Source organism: Pteronotus mesoamericanus, unplaced genomic scaffold (genome assembly GCF_021234165.1).
Source record: "Pteronotus mesoamericanus isolate MK-2021 breed Mesoamerican mustached bat unplaced genomic scaffold, CSHL_Meso_final contig_24, whole genome shotgun sequence".
NCBI classification, from domain to species: Eukaryota; Metazoa; Chordata; class Mammalia; order Chiroptera; family Mormoopidae; genus Pteronotus; species Pteronotus mesoamericanus.
The window spans coordinates 27,193,348-27,212,619 of NW_026555100.1; the positions used below are offsets into that span (position 1 = coordinate 27,193,348).

The 19,272-nt window shown below is 40.9% G+C and overlaps 2 protein-coding genes across 2 annotated transcripts in view; one reads left to right on the forward strand and one right to left on the reverse strand.

Annotated features, from left to right (window-relative positions):
• Positions 1–3,119, forward strand: part of RPP30 (ribonuclease P/MRP subunit p30) — a 32,293-nt gene extending 29,174 nt beyond the window's left edge. Inside the window, exon 11 of the mRNA XM_054572831.1 lies at positions 1,223–3,119. Coding sequence (XP_054428806.1) covers positions 1,223–1,332 — 110 coding nt within the window. The 3' untranslated portion in view covers positions 1,333–3,119. The remainder of the gene's footprint in view (positions 1–1,222) is intronic.
• Positions 3,120–7,944: 4,825 nt separating this feature from the next.
• On the reverse strand, positions 7,945–17,059 carry ANKRD1 (ankyrin repeat domain 1). Its single transcript, XM_054572832.1, has 9 exons — positions 16,807–17,059; positions 16,004–16,183; positions 14,950–15,087; positions 14,712–14,819; positions 13,528–13,626; positions 11,965–12,063; positions 11,589–11,687; positions 11,358–11,456; positions 7,945–8,825 (listed from the first exon to the last, which is right to left on the reverse strand). Exons 1-9 carry the CDS (start codon positions 16,831–16,833, stop codon positions 8,715–8,717), a joined length of 960 nt encoding a protein of 319 aa, XP_054428807.1. The 5' UTR covers positions 16,834–17,059; the 3' UTR covers positions 7,945–8,714.
• Between the last annotated feature and the right edge of the window lie 2,213 nt (positions 17,060–19,272).

Consider the following 19,272-nt stretch of genomic DNA (forward strand, 5'->3'; position numbering starts at 1 on the left):
ATCCTGACAAATGAAAAGGTAATGCTTAACTCTTTAAAATTGACTTGACTTTTATTACTTGAAATAAGAAATAACTCTTAACTAAATTTATGTTCATTGAGTTCTTTTGATTCTTCCTCCTTCGTAGCTAATGGATCTCTCCCTGGTCCCTCCCACTTCTGAAGGACTAAGTTTGAATCTCTCTTCATGGCATTGTGACTCTTCACAAGCTACTCTGCCAGCCTCATTGCCCACTAAGATTTGTCACATTCCTCCTTCACACTGGCTGTACTGTCCCCTAACCATGCTACAGTCTTCTTACCTCTCTCTCTCCATGCCTTTGCAACGGAATTCTCTCTTCTCCCTTTTTTCCCCTTTCCTCTCCCTAGTGTCAGCTCTTTTATGATGCCTTTCGTGATTTATCCGGGCACAGTTAATACTCGTGGGCAGCTCCATTCCTATTGTATTTGCCCCTAGGCACTTAACTCAGTGTTGTAGGAAGGAACACTGTGTTGGGCATCTTTATTCCCTCTATAGATGACACAGTGCCTGGCCTACTCTCATTTTTAGCAAAAGTTGGCCAAATTTAAGTTGAGCTTCACTGCCAATCAGACCTAAACATCTAATAATCCTATACTTTGTCCATCGTCACCAATATATGAGATAAGTAAACGTATGAGTTTGATTTTCTTCATTCAATCGAGTATTTACCGAACACTTATTACATAACCAGGCATTGCTGGATGCTGGCAATACAATAAATATGATTGATTCTTCAGAAGTACATTGATGATCTAGCAGAGAAGACAGATATGGTACGTGCTGTGCTGTAAAATGAAGTGAGCACACACACCGCCACGGGAGAAATACAATTGACTGTCGTGCGTGCTATTGCGATTCGTCCGTCCTTCTCCCACATGTAAAGCACTGCTGCACTAAGGTCTGTGACCTGGGTCCTGGCTGTTGAAGGTACCGCAGACAAACCGTTAGCGATGACCTACCTTGCAGTTTTACTCTTGACATAGTCCTTAGGAATGAGTTAGATGTTAAAAACATACCGATATTTGTATATTTTGGACAAGGGAAAGGTAATAACAGTAAATGTCATCAGCGGTCAGTATTTCATTATGGTTTTATCATTTACTACTGCTGTATGTCAAAGCAACATAGTGATACTTATTCAACTACCTCTTTAAATCATGTCTTAACTTCGAGCACTGTGATTTCCTCCTTTGTTTTATAGAAACTAGGAAAACTGCTTTTGGAATTATTTCCACAGTGAAGAAACCTCGGCCATCAGAAGGAAATGATGATTCTTTTCCCGCTTGCAAAAAAGCCAAGTGTGAGGACTGAAAAGAATCTCCCAGTCTCTGTCAACACTCCCTGCTTCCCTTTTATAGTCCATCAGCCACAACAGAAATGAAACCTTTATATGATTTGCTATTTTCACATGGAGCTAGAAATTGGTAGTCTCTAAAAACGATTTTATATTCAAGCCATTAAACTAACAGACAAAACCTGGTGAAGCATTTAGGAAAAAAAAGATTCCGCTTAATGAATTCAGATACTATATTATAAGAGAAAAAGAGTCTAGTGTATATTCTTTGTGTAAGTGATAAAACAGCAGGTATAAATTAGAAGATGTTTTGATATTTCAAGAGACTTTAAAAATGTTTTTTGTTCATTTAAAAACTCATGCTTTTCTGCTTTACTTGATACACATTGTTTTTCAATCTTACTAGAAGAGTGGTTATTTTTGAGACTATTAAAATTTATATTAAGGGATTGGGTTTTAGTTGATCTATTCTTGTTTTAAGCCTCTGTTTTATTATGTTCATCAAATCAAAGTTTTTTTAAAAGGACTTGCTATAAAATTTGTAGAAAGAGAAGGGAAGTGCACCTAAAATCACACTTGGCCTCTTCCTTTGCTGCTTCTTACCTCCACGATGTCCTTGAAATACAATTCCCTCCTTTGACTTGGACACCCTTGAAAATCTAATACTGATTTTTCCTAATAGTTATATTAAGAATATCAAAGCAGTAGACTTAACCAACTTTGGATATAATTTTTTAAGAGGAGGATTATTATATTAGGTGGAAGTAGCCTTTTTTGCAAATATGTGTATTTTTGCTATTGATATCAATAATCTTTTAACTGAGAAAAAGGACAGAGTCAGAGAAATAATCATTTCAAAAAGAAAACTTTATACCAATCTCACGAATATAGATACTTAAATAAAATATTGGTAAAGAGAAACCATTAAAACAGTATGCCATGACATGGTGAGATTTATTCTAGGAATCTAAGAATATTTCAGTTCTTTTTAATGTACTATACTTTATACTATTAATGTGTCAAGTGAGAAAAATCAGAATCATCTTAATGGATGCTAACAAGACATTTGATAAAATTTAAAATCTACTCCAGATTTAAAAATTAAGCAAAAATAAAAACCCTTGGCAAAATAAAAGACTATTTCTCTCTCTCTCTCTCTCTTTCTCTCTTTTTCTCATACACACACGCATATGTTCCATATATACTTATATATTGTATATATTAACAATGTTGGTTCTAAAAATAAAGCATTTTTGACAGACTTCCATGTGCATAATTTGGTGGATTAGCCCACTGCATAAAGCTAATGTCCACTGCGCCTGAGCCCACACACCAAGTTTGCCACTTGAGCGACAGCTTGCTTTTGCCTATACCCCACTTGGATTCACTAAAAGTTAGGTGTGTGTTTATTCACAAGTCTCTGTTATTGTATTTAGCACTGTTAAATCATATAAGTTAGTTAAAAATTGTGAACACTGATGAACTATGAGAGAGAAAAAAAGGAAATCCCAGGAAGACTAAATTTGATGCTTTTGAAAGTTTTGAAAAAGAGTAGTCACTAAAAAAAAAACAAACCTGTTTAAAATAAAAGGCATGAGCAGGATAACTGAGATTTGGGGGAGATGCCGTAAAATTCTGCACTTGGATTACTTCGCGGGAGTCTTAAGTTCTCTTGCTTCTTTAAAGAGACTGGAACTCAAGAAGAACAACCGTGGATCTCCCATCAGTGCTCCCATGCATCCAAGGACAGGCTTTGACGTCCCTTTAAAAGATTGGCACATGAGTGTACATTTTTATGCATGTAATTTAAACAAATAAAACGTTTAAGTTGATTTTTGTTTTAACTTTTTTTTTTAAGATTATTTATTTTTAGAGAGAGGAAAAGGGAGGGAGAAAGAGAGAGAAACATCTGTGTGGGATTGGTTGCCTCTCTCATGCTCCCAACTGGGGGACTTGGCCTGTAACCCAGGCATGTGCCCTGACTGGGAGTGAAACTGGTGACCTTTTGGTTCACAGGCTGATGCTCAGTCCACTGAGCCACACTAGCCAGAGCTTAACTTGATGCCACACCTTAATCTACTTTTTAGCTAACTTGACTGTGTGTGGGAGTGGGAGTGTGTGTGTGTGTGTGTGTGTGTGTGTGTGTGTGTGTGTGTGTTTCTGTATAAGTATACCCCAATTGCACCAGATAATATTGAGGACTTAAATGTTATATCAGAAATGAGGTAAAGTTATTGCAGGTGTGACGGAAAATAAGAGAAGCAACTGGGAAAACATTAGACATACAGGTGCATTTTAGTTTACAAATGTGTTACATATTTGCAGTTGTGACTGCTTTCTATTTATGAATATGGACTTACCTCGTTCAAATACGAGAGCATGATGGCTGGTCATCGGTGAGTGGCAGCCAATGGGTTTCCTTCTAATGTGTACTTCTGTCTCTTGTTAGAACATGAACCGCTATTGATTCTGTTGCAACAAGATGACCATACCTGTAATAAAAGTTCAGCAAAACACACCAAGGCTGGTGTGGCTTAGTAGGCTGAGCACCAGCCTGCAAACCGGAAGGTTGCTGGTTTGAGTCCAGGCCAGGGCACATGCCTGGGTTGCAGGGCCAAGTCCCTCGTTGGGGGCATGTGGGATGCAGCCGATCGATGTATCCCTCGCACATGTGTTTCTCTCCCTCTTTCTCCCCCTCTCTGAAAAAATGAAAATAAAAAGTTCTGCAAAACAGTTATAAAATAAATACACAAAAGCTAATAGTTTTAATTATCAATGTTTTATAAGATACCATTTTAAAAAATCAGCCTATTTATAAAGATATGTTACTAAGAATTGTGTAGGACCTTGGAAGAAAACTTAAATGAAAATCATAAGGGAAATTAAAGAAGACTAGAATACATAGAGGGAAATCTTATTTTCTTGGATGAGGAGACAATGCACATCAAATTATCCCCTAAATTAATGAATTTAACAGAATCCAAACAAAGTGTGTATGTGTTTGTTCGCTTGTGTATATGGTTAGTTTGTAGACTTGGTATTTTGAAAGCAGAAATGTAAGAATAGCTACAAGATTTTGTAGGATAAGAGCATGGACTTGTACTGCTCAAAATTGCAGAGCACAACAGAACTCTAGTAATTAAAACTAATTGGTGCAGAAATTCTTATAGATTAATAAAAGAGTTGAGAGTCCATAAGCACTTCAGTTATAAGAAGAAATGATGGGTTCAGTAAGTGGTGCTGGAACAGCTGGTTACCATTGCCCAGCAGTGCAGCAGACCAGTTAAGTGCAAAGTCTGAAGAGGCTGCCTGTGTAAAAATCCCAGCTCGTGAGTACTTCCCACCTGTGACCTGGGGCAAATGAGGTAACCGCTCTTGCCTCGCTTCCTTCTGTTTTCCCTGTGGCATTGCAAGAGTTAGGTAGATTAATATCTGTAGAAGGCTCAGAACAAGATCTGTCATGTACAAGGTGCCTACTATATATCAGCTATCATTCTATCATTTAGGGGGAAAAAAGTCTTAATTCCTATCATACCTACTACATACACCCATAGTTAATGCAGGTGGATTAAAGATACAATTTTTTTAACTTGTAAAATACTAGAGAAAAAGGTAGGTAAATTTAAAGAAAAAAGAAATCAGTTTGGAATAGAAAAGACCTAAAGTGGTCATTAAAACCAGAAAACATAAAAAGTGTGATGGATTTGACCCTAAAAAAATATGTTAGAAAAGTACTTTTACAATGCGTATTCCAGAGAGGTTTAGCACCCTTATCTTTTAAGAAACTTTTTAAAAAACACACAACATGCAAAATGCTGTCACGGTCCACCCAGATCCCTCTTACCAGGCTGGTGTACCCAGCCCTCAGCTGCTCCAGATGGCGGGAACTAACTGTCCATTTCCATCCTCCTTCAGAGGATCATCCTGGCTGATGGACATGATCTTACCCAGGATGCCTGGGAAGTCTTGTTCCCGCCCCTTGAGGTCGGGCCGCACACAACGCCTGATGCAGGACATCACAGCCTGGCCTTCGGGCCCAGGCTGTGCAATCTATGCTCCGAGCTCCCTGGGACTAGGCTGAGAAAAGACTTCCCTTGAAACCACATCTTTGCCTCTATTCTTCTCCCGCCCTGTCCTGTTACCCTCATTTAGTCTCAATAAACCACAAGAATCCTCATTTCAAGTGCTGCTTCCAGGGAACCTGACTTAATAGAAAATTAGACAAAGAAGGTTGACCCAGAAAAATTCAGTCAACATGAAAAGGCTGAACTTCGTAGTAATCAGGCAAAAGTTGTCAAATTACACAAACACACACACACACACACACACGGCTAATCAGATTGAAAAGATTTATAAAATATGTTTTTTAGTGATTAGAAAGGCAATAACTTGGAAGGAGTATAATTTGATACCAGTCTTAAAGATACTTCCATAAATTTTTCAGAAATAACTGGTTAGGTATAAAGGGTGTATGGAAAAGGCCATTCATTACACCAATGTTTAAAATAGTGGGAAAATGGAAACCTAAACACCCAATAAGATTAGTTAAATGATCCACTGTACATTGAAACATAATACCATTTATAAAGATGTATGGAATAAGTTGTTTAATTGAAAAGTTATAAAATTAAAGGTACAGTGCCCATACATAATGTGTACAGAAAAATCAGTGCCTTGAAGTTGGAATTATTGGTGTCATTTGCTTTTTTCATTGTCCATTTCTATAACTGGCTTAATACGTAATGGGTGTGTATTACTGGTTTGAGGGTAGAGAGGAAGTTTTTCATTTGGGGGATAAAGGCAGTATGATAGATATTATGACCTGGAGGAAAAGGACCACAAGAACTCCCTCAGGAGGGATAACGAAGTTTAAGGAAGGGTCAAGACGGCTCCGGGACAAAACACAGCTAACCTGAAGGAAGAGCGAGGGGAAACTGCACCATGAGTGAGGCAGGGTGGGAGGAAGGGCCCCCCAGGGAACTGGCACAGCATATAAAAACAGCAAAGCAAGGGCCTGTTGTTTTTTTTAAGAAACTGAAAATTCATGTTGAGTTGAAATTTGGAGTTTAGCTGGGAAAGTAATGAGAAATAGATAAGAATAGAGTTAGCAGCTGTCAGATTTTAAGGATTTTAGAAAATGTTAAGAAGAACTGGGAACCCATTGAAGAATTTTAAAAAAGAGAACGACTTGACCAGAATTGCATTTTTGAAAAATCACTCTGGCTGCCACTTGAAGAACAGACTGGAGGAAAGTAAACCAGAGCAAGGCGTGGTCTCAGCAAGGACTATCTGAGTTATCCAGGGAGTAACCCCTGGTGATCTGAACCAAGGGAGTAGCCCCTGGGATGGGAGGAAGCGGACGGATTACAGAGCAGTATGCTGGGTAAGAAGATTTTGTGGGGTTGAAAGGGAAGGGTGAGGGGAGGAGAATGTTGAGAACAACTTTACTTGGAAGAAATGGAAGGACACTGTGCCTTAAGGATCTGAGAGGTTAGCACCAAGACCCTGGAGGGAGGGCGGAGGAGTGGTCAAGGGGATTGGGAGGGAGGAAGGGAAAGAGAAGGAAGACGCTCCAGGTACCCCTGGGAGGCAGACATTGGGCCATTAGAAGACTAAATAGAAAAGGTTCAAAAATATTTCAAACTGTTCTCAGAACTCCATGTGTGCCCACGACCGGCTATCTGGAGGATCTGGTTATGGACTATGTCTGTGTGTCCTCTTAAAGTATTAGAGGCATAGCGAAGACTTACATGGATGAGCCTATCTAGAGTGAGTTTTTTGGAAAGGGTAGTACCCGTGCTGGTGTTTCAGACCGGCCTCATACATTTCCTAAAGTGTCAAACTTTTCCCAAACTTGCCCTGTCCTGTGTTCTCTCTAGTGCCTGGAATGTTCTGTGCTTGAATAACTCCAGGTTATTCTTCGGACTTCCCTAAAAGCTACCACCTCAAAGCAGTCTTTGTAGAAATCTTCTCACCCCATCATATGATGAGCCTCCACATCTTAGGCTCACAGCACTCTGTATTTTTTACTTCCTTGTACTTACCACAGATATTTGCTACATACTTATTTCTGTGATTATTTCTTTAGCATCTATCCATTCCAGAAAGGCAGGGAAGGGAAGGGACAATCTGGTTTTCTCATCATAGGTCTTAGAACCTGGTCCAGCACCTGGCGACCAAAGCCTTACAGATCCAAAGTCATTCAGCAGGTGTGTTTTCTTGTGGGAGGCCTTTGACACTGCCAGCTGCTGTCCGCAATACCTGGTAAACCTCAATTAGTCAACCCTGATGGAACTTCTTAAGCATTGTTTAACTTGAAGTAAACATTCTGCCCACCAGGGGTCTCTTTCCCCCCTCATTGGGACCAAAAGAACTTTGTGGTTTTCACAGCTGTGCCTCCGCCTCTCCATCACCTGGGAGACCATCAGACTTGGAGACTCTCAGGTCTCACCTGCGACTGGCAGATTCAGAACCTGCACTGTAAAACACGATCCTCATGTGATCCGTATACGCATTCAATACGGAGAAGTGCTGTTCTACAGGACATTCCTAATGTGAAAAACTTGGAGGACAAAAACAACCCCCTCTACAGGGCCTTTCTCACTTACTGAAGTATACTTACAAAGAGGTTTAGAATTCGTTTGCTTTTATTATGAATATAAAATATACATATGACATAATACACATGTACACATTTACAATTTGCCATCACTGTCATCTTGGATTAGCAGCTCCCATTCTGCAGGACCCAGCTGCCCGCCCCCCCCTTCCACTGCTCTCCGCTCACACTCACGACGTTTGCTTTACCTCTGTCCCTGCAGGGCTCAGTAAGAAATACCAGGCCCAGCTATAAAGCGGTTGGCTTTCCTGTCCTCAGAGTCTCTCTCATTCTATTGTTCCCATCACTACGTGCCTTCCATTGCCTCAGACTTCAGGAATACAAATTCAGGAGAAAAAAGGGCGGCAATAATGACCTTCATCTTTTAAAACACCTCCAAGTGTCCTACCTGAATGAGGTGACACATCAGTAGTCACTGAGAGCACTGCTCATTGCCATGGTTTAAGAACTATCTACGAAGGCCCTGGAGTGTGGCATATGAACTCAGCTTTGCTCACTGAATGGATGAACAGAAAGGAGCTGAGCATCAGGGGCACTGAAATACCTTTAAAAATAAATAAATAAATAAATAAACAGGAATAAATACAAATAAATAGAGTGAGTTCCACCAAGGGAAATTTCAATGCCTATATCCCTGTGCTTTCTCAAAACTTTCTAAGGTGCAGTTTGACCCCAGGTTGATAAGGAGAAGCTGGATTTTGTAACTAGTTGCTCTTCTTTGGGTCGGTGCCTTCCAAACGCAGGTGAAGAGCGGCCGATGAAAGCCTGTCGTCGTTTCTCTTAGAATGCAGCGATGCGAGAGCTTTTGTAAGAGTTCTCCTTGAGGCTGTCAAATATCGCTTTGGTTCCATTCTGCCAGTGTAACACCAGATCCATCGGGGTCTTCCCAGCCTAATCAAAACAGATGGGGACATTTGGCTTCCAGGTGGGAGGCATCTGTAAATTCACATCTTCTCTGTGTGTGAGTTTAATGAGGTAATGGATGGGTGTATGTTGTTGAAGTGTTTTATGCTTTCCTCTATGAGCAATTTGCAGTTTATATTCAAACCAGTCCTTCAGTGTTTCTCATGGGAATGCTTTTAGCATTTTAGATTAGCAAGGTTCCCCACGCCCCCGACCCATTGCAACCATGGGACTCTTTCAGGTATTAATAAAAATCCCCAGGCCCTAGACAGAAAATGGCAGGACCGTGACAAGTCATTTTCAGATTTTAAAAAATGCCTCCGTACATTCCATTATTCTGCAGCATGGGCACAGGGTGGTAGTCTTGAACTTTTAGCCAAAGACCAGTTCCTATCGATTTGGAAAATGATTCCTTGATTGATAAAACTGGTGGTAACTGAGCTGCTTCAAAGTCTTGACTCAAAGACTGAAGTACTGCTCAGGACTATTACTGTCCCAGGGGGTAGATTTTTCACAACTAGTTACATGGAGCTCTCTCCCAGGAAATTTATTTTTCAGGGGTGACATCAATAACATGTGTGACTAAATAATCTTTTATGCCAAGTTTTTTCCCTTTTGAATATGTCTCAAGATATTTACAGAAATTAAAACCATGTCACCTTTCAATTCTTGTCTTTAAATATGAGAAGTTCTAAATTTTTCCATCTCTATCCATTCTGAAGTCTCTCTTTAACCCAGAGATTGCAAATTGGCAGCTTTGAGATACAAAATCAATCTAGAGACCTGTTTTGGCCCATACAGAAGCTTAGGGTTTTGTTATTGTTGTTTTAGGTTGGAATTAATTGTCAAAGTTGGAAATTAAGAGATTCCCCAACTGAATTTGCGATCTCTGAAAAAATCAGAAGAGGTGGCAGCACGATACTCGAGGTTCTGCAGGGCAAGAATGGACTGGATTGGGGAAGAGCCTCCACCTTTAAAAGTTACGTGCACAGGTTCCCACAGCCACCCACTAAAGTTATTTATATGATCTGCCTGGCCCCTGTGCATATTGAGTCAATGGCCCTGTGACATTCACTTTGGAACTTCTCCCTTCTATAGTATCTTCCTTAAGAAACATTTATCAGCAGACATGAAGGCAGAGTTTGGGACAGCAATACAATGCCGTATTGTGTGCTGTTTCCAGTCCCTTTCAAGAGGTGCCCAATAGCTTTTTAGTCTCTTTGAGGAACATAGATCCATTGGGCTAATGGCATTAATAGTTTCAGAACCCTTATGCCTGGGTCTGATATACAGAACTTTAAGCCCTATTTGCATGATTTTGACTATTCCAAAAATTCCCTGACTCCTCCCTATTGAAATCTGTCTCCTGATTTTCTGCCTGCTTACACAGTCTCTCCCCAGATCTGTATGCTATTTATCTCTGCTGGTAGTGTCTCACTGCCTGGAAAAAAATCATATTTTCTGCAGTTTTGGAGATTTTATTGAATCGATTCTTTTTCTGATACTTTATTTAAATTATTAGATAAGACCAATCCCAATATCAGGGATCTTAACACTTTTCCGCCCCAAGCAGCAGGCTGTATTTCTTGCATTTATTCTTTGTTCTTGTCATCAAGCCAGTTTTTTTAATGATAAAATATTCCTCTCAGTCTCATAGTAACACAATAAGGAAAAGAAATTATTCACATTATAAGATCACTGGGATTTTCTTTTCTTTTTTTTTAAGTGATTCTCCAAAAGCTTTCAAGTTATCTTTTTCACTAATTTATATCCATTCCTCTAGGTGATATTTTTAAAGCTTATATTCAATGATGTTTGTCTGGGAATTGGGACCATGAGAAGTTGGTTACGTTCCCTGCTTACAGATGAAGCTAAATTAATACATACTTGCAGAAGGGACTTATACAAGCATTTTCAGGGTCTAAATATAGGAAATTATTCTGAGGGATGTGCAGATAAACTGAAGTGGAGAATAGAAGGAAATTATCTCAAAAATATAGGCATAAGTACAGCTGCCACTGGAAGAAAGGGGTGGCATGTCATGCTGTCGTAAGGAGGGAGGACTGCTCAGAATTACTCGGATTCGATGTTGATGATGGGAGCGCCTTGGCTCCGGGCTGCATTGAACACTGCAGAACCGTAGGCCGCTGCTGGAATGGTGGGTGTCCCTGAGCCTGTCTCCCCCAGGCCTTGCTCAGCCAGGATGTCATGGCAAATTGCACTTGTGTTTGTGAAGGTGAGCAATTCGACGGTCTTTTATTTTCAAGACCAAATTTTAAAAGAATCACTTCACACTGTATGAGACACGGAAGTCGTGTTAGTCGCTCCGGCTGCCCCCATCTCTGACCGGGTGACTGGAGTCCTCGGCCAAGGTTCGCAGTGAAGGAGTGGATAGCAGCATTTAAGCCGTTAGAGAAGACCCCTGAAATACTACCACTGTGGGATTGCTTTCAAGATTGTGAGATATGCTTTTGTAAATTAAAAATCTTACAAGCAGGGGCCCTTGTTTGGAGCACTTACACAGTTCTTGACGTTGAGATCAGCGCCATAAGTAATCAGGAGTCTGACCATCTTGTAACGGTTCAGTCTCACGGCGTCGTGCAGTGGAGTATCCCCTTCCTAGGGAAGCAGAGCGAACAGGCTAAAGGTGGGCCTGTGGACAGGGAGCGGGTGCCCGGCGCGCGTGGGGAGCGATTCCAAATCAATGGCGAGGTGAAACTGTAGGAGGCAGAACTCTGCCCAGCTACTCACTCGGTCTTTGGCGTTGAGGTCCGCCTCGCAGGCGATGAGATGCTCTGCGCACTCATAGTGGCCGGTCCGCACCGCCACGTGCAGCGCTGTGCTCAGCAACTGGGAGATTGAAGAAGGAGAACACGGTGGGTGTGAGGACGGGAGCTGCCCCAGACCCCAAGGCAAATGGGCAGTGGGGGGTGGGAAGTGGCCACTCTGCAGGATCTCTCAGCAGCAAACGGGGTGCAGGAGCAGGGAAACGAGGGATGGGAAAGGGGATGTGGGAGAGGAAGAAGGAGGGAAAGGAGAAGGGCAACAGGCAGAAAGGAGGAAGACGGGGAGGAGGGGGAGGAGGAAAATGAGGAAAGGGCCCTGGCGGTGGGAGGAGGAGAAATACCTTATCCCGGGCACTGATTTTTGCTCCTTTATTCAGCAGCAATTTTAAGACATCCAAGTTTCCTCCCCGGCTTGCCCAGTGGATGGCTGTGGATTCAAGCTATACCCGGAAAGTAAAGGACATGTCTTAATGGTAGAGAAGAATCTGGTCAGAGGTATTAGTACTTGGTTTCTAAGGCCCAGAAACATCAGCTTTGCTAGTGTCTGGCTTCCCAATTCCAACTCCTTGCCAAATGTTTTAGCCGAACTGTGTGTGTGAATGTGAGTATAGGCACTCATACGTGTGCATCTGTTATGTGCACCATTAGGAGGCTCTTAATCTAGTAAACATTAAGAAGAAAACTACAGTTTGTTGGGAATTTCCTCATGCCCACATGGTGTTACCTACTCCAGACATGTTGATCCTCCTGGCAATATTATGAGGTAGGTGTTACTGTGTTCATTTTGCAGATGAGAAAAACAAGTCTCTGAAGTATGTACATTTCTTACCCAAGGAAATACAGCTAGATATTCAAACCCACATCTGCCTGGAAATCTTTAACCACTTTTGCCCAATAGGTATACTCAGAAGTTCTAAACAAATGTACTTAAAAATTCTGGCAGAATAAAATTAGTCCCTCCAAAAGATTTTAATTTGGACCTGCCACCTCTTCCTGTGCCCCTGTTGTTTTTCCTCGGCTCTTGCCAGTTCTCTGCCATAATTGGTGCTAGTGCAGCCTCTGTACCTCGACTATTGTCACTTGTGGTCACTGCACACTGCATTTATTCAGAGATGACTCCCTCTTCACTGCTCTATTTGGTATATCCCTGGCCTTTCAAATCCCACACTCATGAATTTTAATGTCTTTGCATGCAAACTTTATTTTTTGTTTCTTTAATTGTTTTCCTTTGCATCTTTTGGGTTCAATTTTGGCCAAATCCTTTGAACTCTTGATATACATTTTCCTCTTTGCTATAAAGTCCAATTGAGCTGCATTTAAATAATAAAGCATTTCCCAGCTCAATTTCAGTTCATAAAATATGCTGTATACTGGTCTTTGTAGACATCACAGTGGTTGAATTATTGAGGTCTGAATAGCAGCTGCTTTCCATAGATACAATTCATTTAGTATGCAGCCCAGCCCCAAATCACATCTGTGGCAGTCGGCATCTATCATATAAGGTGCGCAGCTAGAGAATTCTGATTCATTGCTGGCAGCCAAGGGGCCAGAGCAGACGGCCATGTATAATGGAAGGACAGGGATGTTGAAAGGCAAGTGTCGACTGCATTACTTCTCAGTAATGCTACTGACTTGATAATGACCCAACTCTCTGATGAGGATATTGAATTCTGCTCAGCAGCTTTTACTTTTTTCTTTTCCCTGGAACACTCCTCTCCTTTTCAATATGTATAGAGAATACTTTCCACATGACCTAGTCTCATCTCCCAACTTTCCTTTGTGTGGAGAAATAAGCTCTTGCCTGGTTCTCTTAGATCAATTTCCCATTGTTTCACTGTAGGTACTCTCGTGCTTCATATAGTCAACTCATTTTGGCCTATTTCCAAGCAAAGAAATATATTTACCATATCACGGAATTCGATCTGGGCTCCAGCTTCCAATAACTTCTCCACAATTGACAAATGTCCTTCCAAGCAGGCTCTATGAAGAGCTGTCCGTTTATACTGTCAGAATAGAGATTAAAAGAGAGGGAGAGAGAAATGCATATAAAACTGTGCATAAATCATTTCTGGGAGGTATGAATCTGGAGACTCTGGTGACCTAATTGATAGAAACTTGAGTGCTTATTTATGAATTAGAAATGTCAAATTCACTAAAATTGCAGAAATAGAACAATTATCCTGCAACTGAGATTTGAGCTTCCTGCAATACACATTATTAAGTGCCTAGAAGTCTACCTCAAGGGTGTGAACTTAAAGGTTCAAAACTACCCACATGCAGATGTCCCCTCTCATGTATCTTGCACACTCATCATTTGGGTAGTATTTGTCATGCCGGTCAGACAGTATTCTTCCATCTGGGACTGTTGCTAAGTTAAATATCTAAAAGTATTTCATTCATTTTAAGAAAGCGGGAGACTCATTTTTAGCTCAACTTCAGAAATGATTCCCCATTTCAGTTTGGGGGAAAAGAATACAAAAAGGATTAGTGATTTCTGGTAAATTGGCTTCACGAATAGATGAATACACTTATTAAAGCTAGAACAACTTTAGACATTGTTGCACTCCAGTGCCCTTTATATACAGAGAAGGAAACTGAGGTCCAGAAAATGCAAAGTAGCTGCTAAAAATCAAGTAGCCAAGTAGTGATAGAGCTGGCAGTTGAACTCCAGTCTCTAGATTCCCTGTCTAGAGCTGATGTGTTTGGATCTAATCAATGGTGATGCTAATAATATATTTCTGCAAACATGATTTGTTGGTCTTGCTTTATTTTTAAAAGTCTATCCCAAGGATCTAAGAACTTAAGGATGAAGTGAAAAAATCAGCCAGAAGTATTTAATGCAAAAAAATGATTCAATGCATAGCACTAATCCAGCCGTTTTATTTTTTACTTATTTTTGTTTGGGGGGTTGTTTGTTTGTTTGTTTTACCACTGTGCTCTCCCATTATGCTGCTGGCATATACGGCAACAGCTGGGGAAACTGTTTCAGGTGGATTGATTTTTGGCACCATATTAGCAAGGCTGCAATAAAGCATAAGAATCACAAGATTAATGAGCTGGATTTTTCAGTGCTTTGTATAAGCCTTACCTCATCACAGACATCTGGATTATTCTTGTCTGACAAGAATTTTTCTACTACTGGCAGTTTATTCTCCAGGGCAGCCTTCAGAAACTGAGGCACATCCACAGGTTCTGTCTAAAGCCAAAATAGGGTGAGAATTAGCCTGAGTGTCCCAACATTCAGTCACGCTCTCCACAGGTATTTATTCCCCTATAGCATCCACACCAGACTACAGTGCAGTACTACAAAACCAAATAGCCCTTACGATGATTTCAGGTTCAGGTTCCTTCACAACTGGAACTTTAGTTGTCCTGTATTTTTTCTTTTTCTTCAGTTGAATGATGACTTCAAGGTCTTCTAAATTTTCAAGCTTTGACCTTTGTTCTAGTTTTTTCTTCTTAAGCTAAAAAGAAATCCATATTTCAAAATATGTTGGGTTCTACTGACAAGCTTTCTGCTTGTATCTAAACAAAATCTGCAAGGTCTGAGATAAGCATGTGAACAGTTTGAGCAAAAAATAAAAATAAAATAAAATAAATCTTTGAATTTGATTCAGTGGGTTGTTTTTTTATTCAGTATTTGGGGGTCTAATTTTTCAACTAATTGCCTTCATTTCATTTCTCTTGCATGTTAGCATCCGCTTTTGACTAATTGGAGATAGGATCTAGTCTCTAAGTGATGATTTTGTAATTGCTGCCATAAACAAACCCCAGATTTCTGTGGAATTATTTTTTGTCACATTCAAAAATAGTTCTTAACCCAAAGGAATCCAATATTAAGTGTTAAACTTTTAAATATCATTGTCAATCTCTTTCAGGTGGCCCACTAAGCAGGGCCCATGAAACAGCCTCTCCTGGGACATGCTCACTAAAGCATGTTCTGTCTGTGGTTAGTAAGTAATGAAAACTCACCCAGCAGCACAGATCTTATCAACACAGGTAGTGGACACAGTTAATGATCTATGGACCACAAACCACATTATTGAGAAAAAGACTTTTCCCTCCCTTGGGATTAACTAGATGCTCTATGACATCAGAAATTCACTGGGCACATTTCTCTTTCCAAGTCTTTCAGTCAAAACATTGTCAAAGAACATTCAATCATTGATTCAGACTCTGGAGGTCACAGTCTTGCCAAAAAATTCTTTCCCATGACCTGTCCCATAGAGGTTGCCCCTTTATGGGTTCAAATTTGGTAAAGAAACCTCTCCGGAATAGTGGCATTTATTTTGTTTCTCTCTCTGCTTCTTCCTGCTTGGTACCTCCTCTCCCTACTCCATCCCTAACCTCCCACGAGTGGATTCCACAGAAGATTCTTACCTCTGCCTCTCGTTGTTTTTCAATTTGCCACTGTTGCTCCCCACGGCTCAGGGAGTGGGCTGGAAGTGTTTTCAGGTCCTCCTGCTTCTCCAAAGTAACAGCCGCTTCATACTCTCCATCTGTGAAGTCCTCAGGAAGGAACTCCCCAGTGTCCCCACTGCCACTCTTCTTCCCTGTGACCTACGAGGGAAGAAAATGGCAGGGTCAGAAGTAGTGGGGCCTGTCCTGGGGTCGCTTTCTGCAGAGGATGCTGCAGGGGATGCCTGGTCCATCCTGATCTCAGGCTGTGACGTCTTGTTGCACTGTTCCAGGATTACCTCCTGGTGCTTGTCCAGCTGCCTTAGTTAAATCAAGGCTTAGGTTAGACTGATATGTTTAAATCCACTTTGAATCAGCTTAATCACATTTCTCCCAGGAAAATCACAACCCCTCTCTGATTATTTGAAATTCTTTCATTTTAGATACTTTTGATAACCCTTAGCCTTGAGTTGTAAAGTTTCCAGACATATGCTCATGCAATAGAACTTCTTCCTAAGGTATTTTGATAATGACATGTGATCCTACACTTCAGTGATAAAACCAAAGGAAAAGATAATAAATAGGAAATTCATAGAAAATTTATTGCTCCCAGCTCTATTTTTCCAGTTTCACTTATTTATTATCATAGAAACCAGCCATTTTCCATAGGTGACATTTTCAGAGTACCTGTGCGTCATGCCTGAAAGAAAAGGACATTTCATTTTTCAAAATAAAACCAAGACTGAGCCAGTTTTCATTGTGTAAAAGTAATGTGTCGTACGTACCAGCTCTTCTACTTTCAACATCATCATGTTGGCCTGAAGTTCGTCTCAATAATGTTTTTCTCCCGCTCAGTGAATCCCTTCAGTTGGCCCTGCTGAGTTCCTCCGCACCGGTCAGTTTATATAGCTAGGGCTGGGTGAGATAATCTTCCAACCTGGGAACCCAAGTAACACCCCAGCCCCCACAAGTGGCCAACGCAGAGGCAGGTGAATTTTCATTCCAGACTCAGTGTCTGGGAAGTGGGAGGGGATGACAAGCAACCCCAATGAATATGTGAATCAAGAAGAAATGTGAGAGGGCCATTCCTTTGGCAGTGACCACACCGCTCAGCAATGCAAGTCATCCTAGTTATCGGGAAGCCAGGGGACAGCTGCCTGTTGATATTGCACCACAACACTGCTCTTTTTCCTTCTTTGTCAGCTTTCATATGACTAACTCTATCAAGAAAATGTAAATACCCAGCATATCACACTCCCAATAATATCTTTCTGATAACCACGCTTATCAGCACTTCACTTGGGGGAAGTGTTGCTTCAGGACACCCTATTCCCATGAGTAAACAGTCCGTGGGGAAAGGATCCCAGTCCAGTCTGCATAGCCCTTGTCTATATCTGTTTGGAATTCTCTGTAGTGATGTCTGGGCCTAAAAAGGCCCCATGACATGCCATCTTACCATCATTATAAAAAACTGAAAGCACTCAGTAATGCACTTTTGTTTTATGGCATCACTGGCCATAATTAGCAAATGACATGCTTACTGTCTTCTAAAACAGCATACTTACTGGAGCAATTTTTATTCGAAAAGGACCCAAATGGTCCCAAGATAGATTATATGACATCAGTTATTAGCAACGGTATGACCTTCATTAGGTCATAGAGCCAAAGTCCTCAGATGCTATGGGTAAAAGACATCTATGGGATTTTGTCAAAAATGCAGATCCCTGGGCCCCTCTTCAGGGCATTCTGAGTCAACTTATGCTGAGTCCTAGGAACCTGTATTTATCAAAGCACTCAGACCATTCTGATGCATCAAAGTTTGAAATATATTGCCAGAGAAGCAAAGAGCTTTGCTTTGGGCAGGAATGAAGAAGAACTCTCTAAGGTATTAAAGTATGTAAAATATTTAGGTCTCTTCCTAGTTCAAGGAGAAATGAGTTACTATCTTCAAAGTCATTTAAAACATTTTTTTTTTCAGTAAAAGAAAAGGGGAAGGGAGTATAAATGAAGGGAGTGTTAAACTCCTTCACACTAGCCAACTCAATGACTATAGCTGCCACCCCCTCTTGCCCCCTTATGTTCATTAGCCCATGAATGGTTTCTCTGCAGGTTTCTGAATGAGATATTGGCTCCCAAAACCAAACACTGGCCAAGAGGGAAACTCCCAGTAACTCCTGTGTCTGCTCTGGTCTTCTAATGTTCTCTCCCCAAAGGGATTTTTATTAAAGGGAATTTCCTGGTATTTTCTTTGAGGTGGAGGTAGCTATTACCATGTTCATTGATCTCTTTAAGTAAGGAGAGGCCATTTACATTTTTCCTACCATTTCTTACGGCTTTTTGTTCCAGGGCAGACATAAACTGAGGGGAGTGTTAGGAGATGTCTTGGGGGAAGGATCATGGGTTATTTATGAGTCTTGAATATGGAATTCTAGAACTATCAGCACCCTCAAAGTTCAACCATGACCAATGCTTTCACTTTACAGAAAGGATGCCAGGGCACAGAGACACTAAGTAACTTGCTGTAGATAAACAGCTAGGTGGTGGGTGCTGGGTTTGAGAGTTTTGATTCTATCCAACAAAAGCAGAGAATCACTGAGCTCAGAGCAGGTTTCCTGCGAAGTTCATACATAGACCCACTCAGGGCCCCACCAAAACTGGTTAAAAACTCTTCAGTGTTCAAATCACCTGAAAGAATGCAAGCAAAAGTGTGTAGGATGGCTCACCATGCCCATTTCTTCCTCTAGGTACTTATTTATCCCCTCAGTCCTGGCTGGTTCTGTACAGAAGGGTCCAGGAAGTCTTGGAGAAAACTTTGCAGAGGATGACTCTTGAGGAAGGGTTGATGGAATCGGCTGAACTTAAAAAAAAGGAGCAGGCTGTGCACATCCTCAGATACCCTCAGGGCCAGCAAACCGCTGCCCGCCTTCTCCTTTCCACATGTAGACACAGTTTGTCATAAAACACAAGGGAACTTGCTTTCCAAAAAAAAAGATTCTACATACATTTATCTCCCTAAGAACACATAGGACAAAATTGTATTTTCAAATCCTTATTCTTCAAAACCGAAAACAAAACTTCTCAACTAGAAGAGAGTTCTTTGTCACTCATGTTTAAGGAGCTTCCTTCCCATAACAGTTCGCCTAGTGAGGTAAATCCTGAAATTTGCATGTTTGGCTTTATCGTAGCCTCAGACGAGGCATAACCTTTTCTTATCAAGATGAATCAAGACAGCGAAGTCCAGGTTGGCCCTA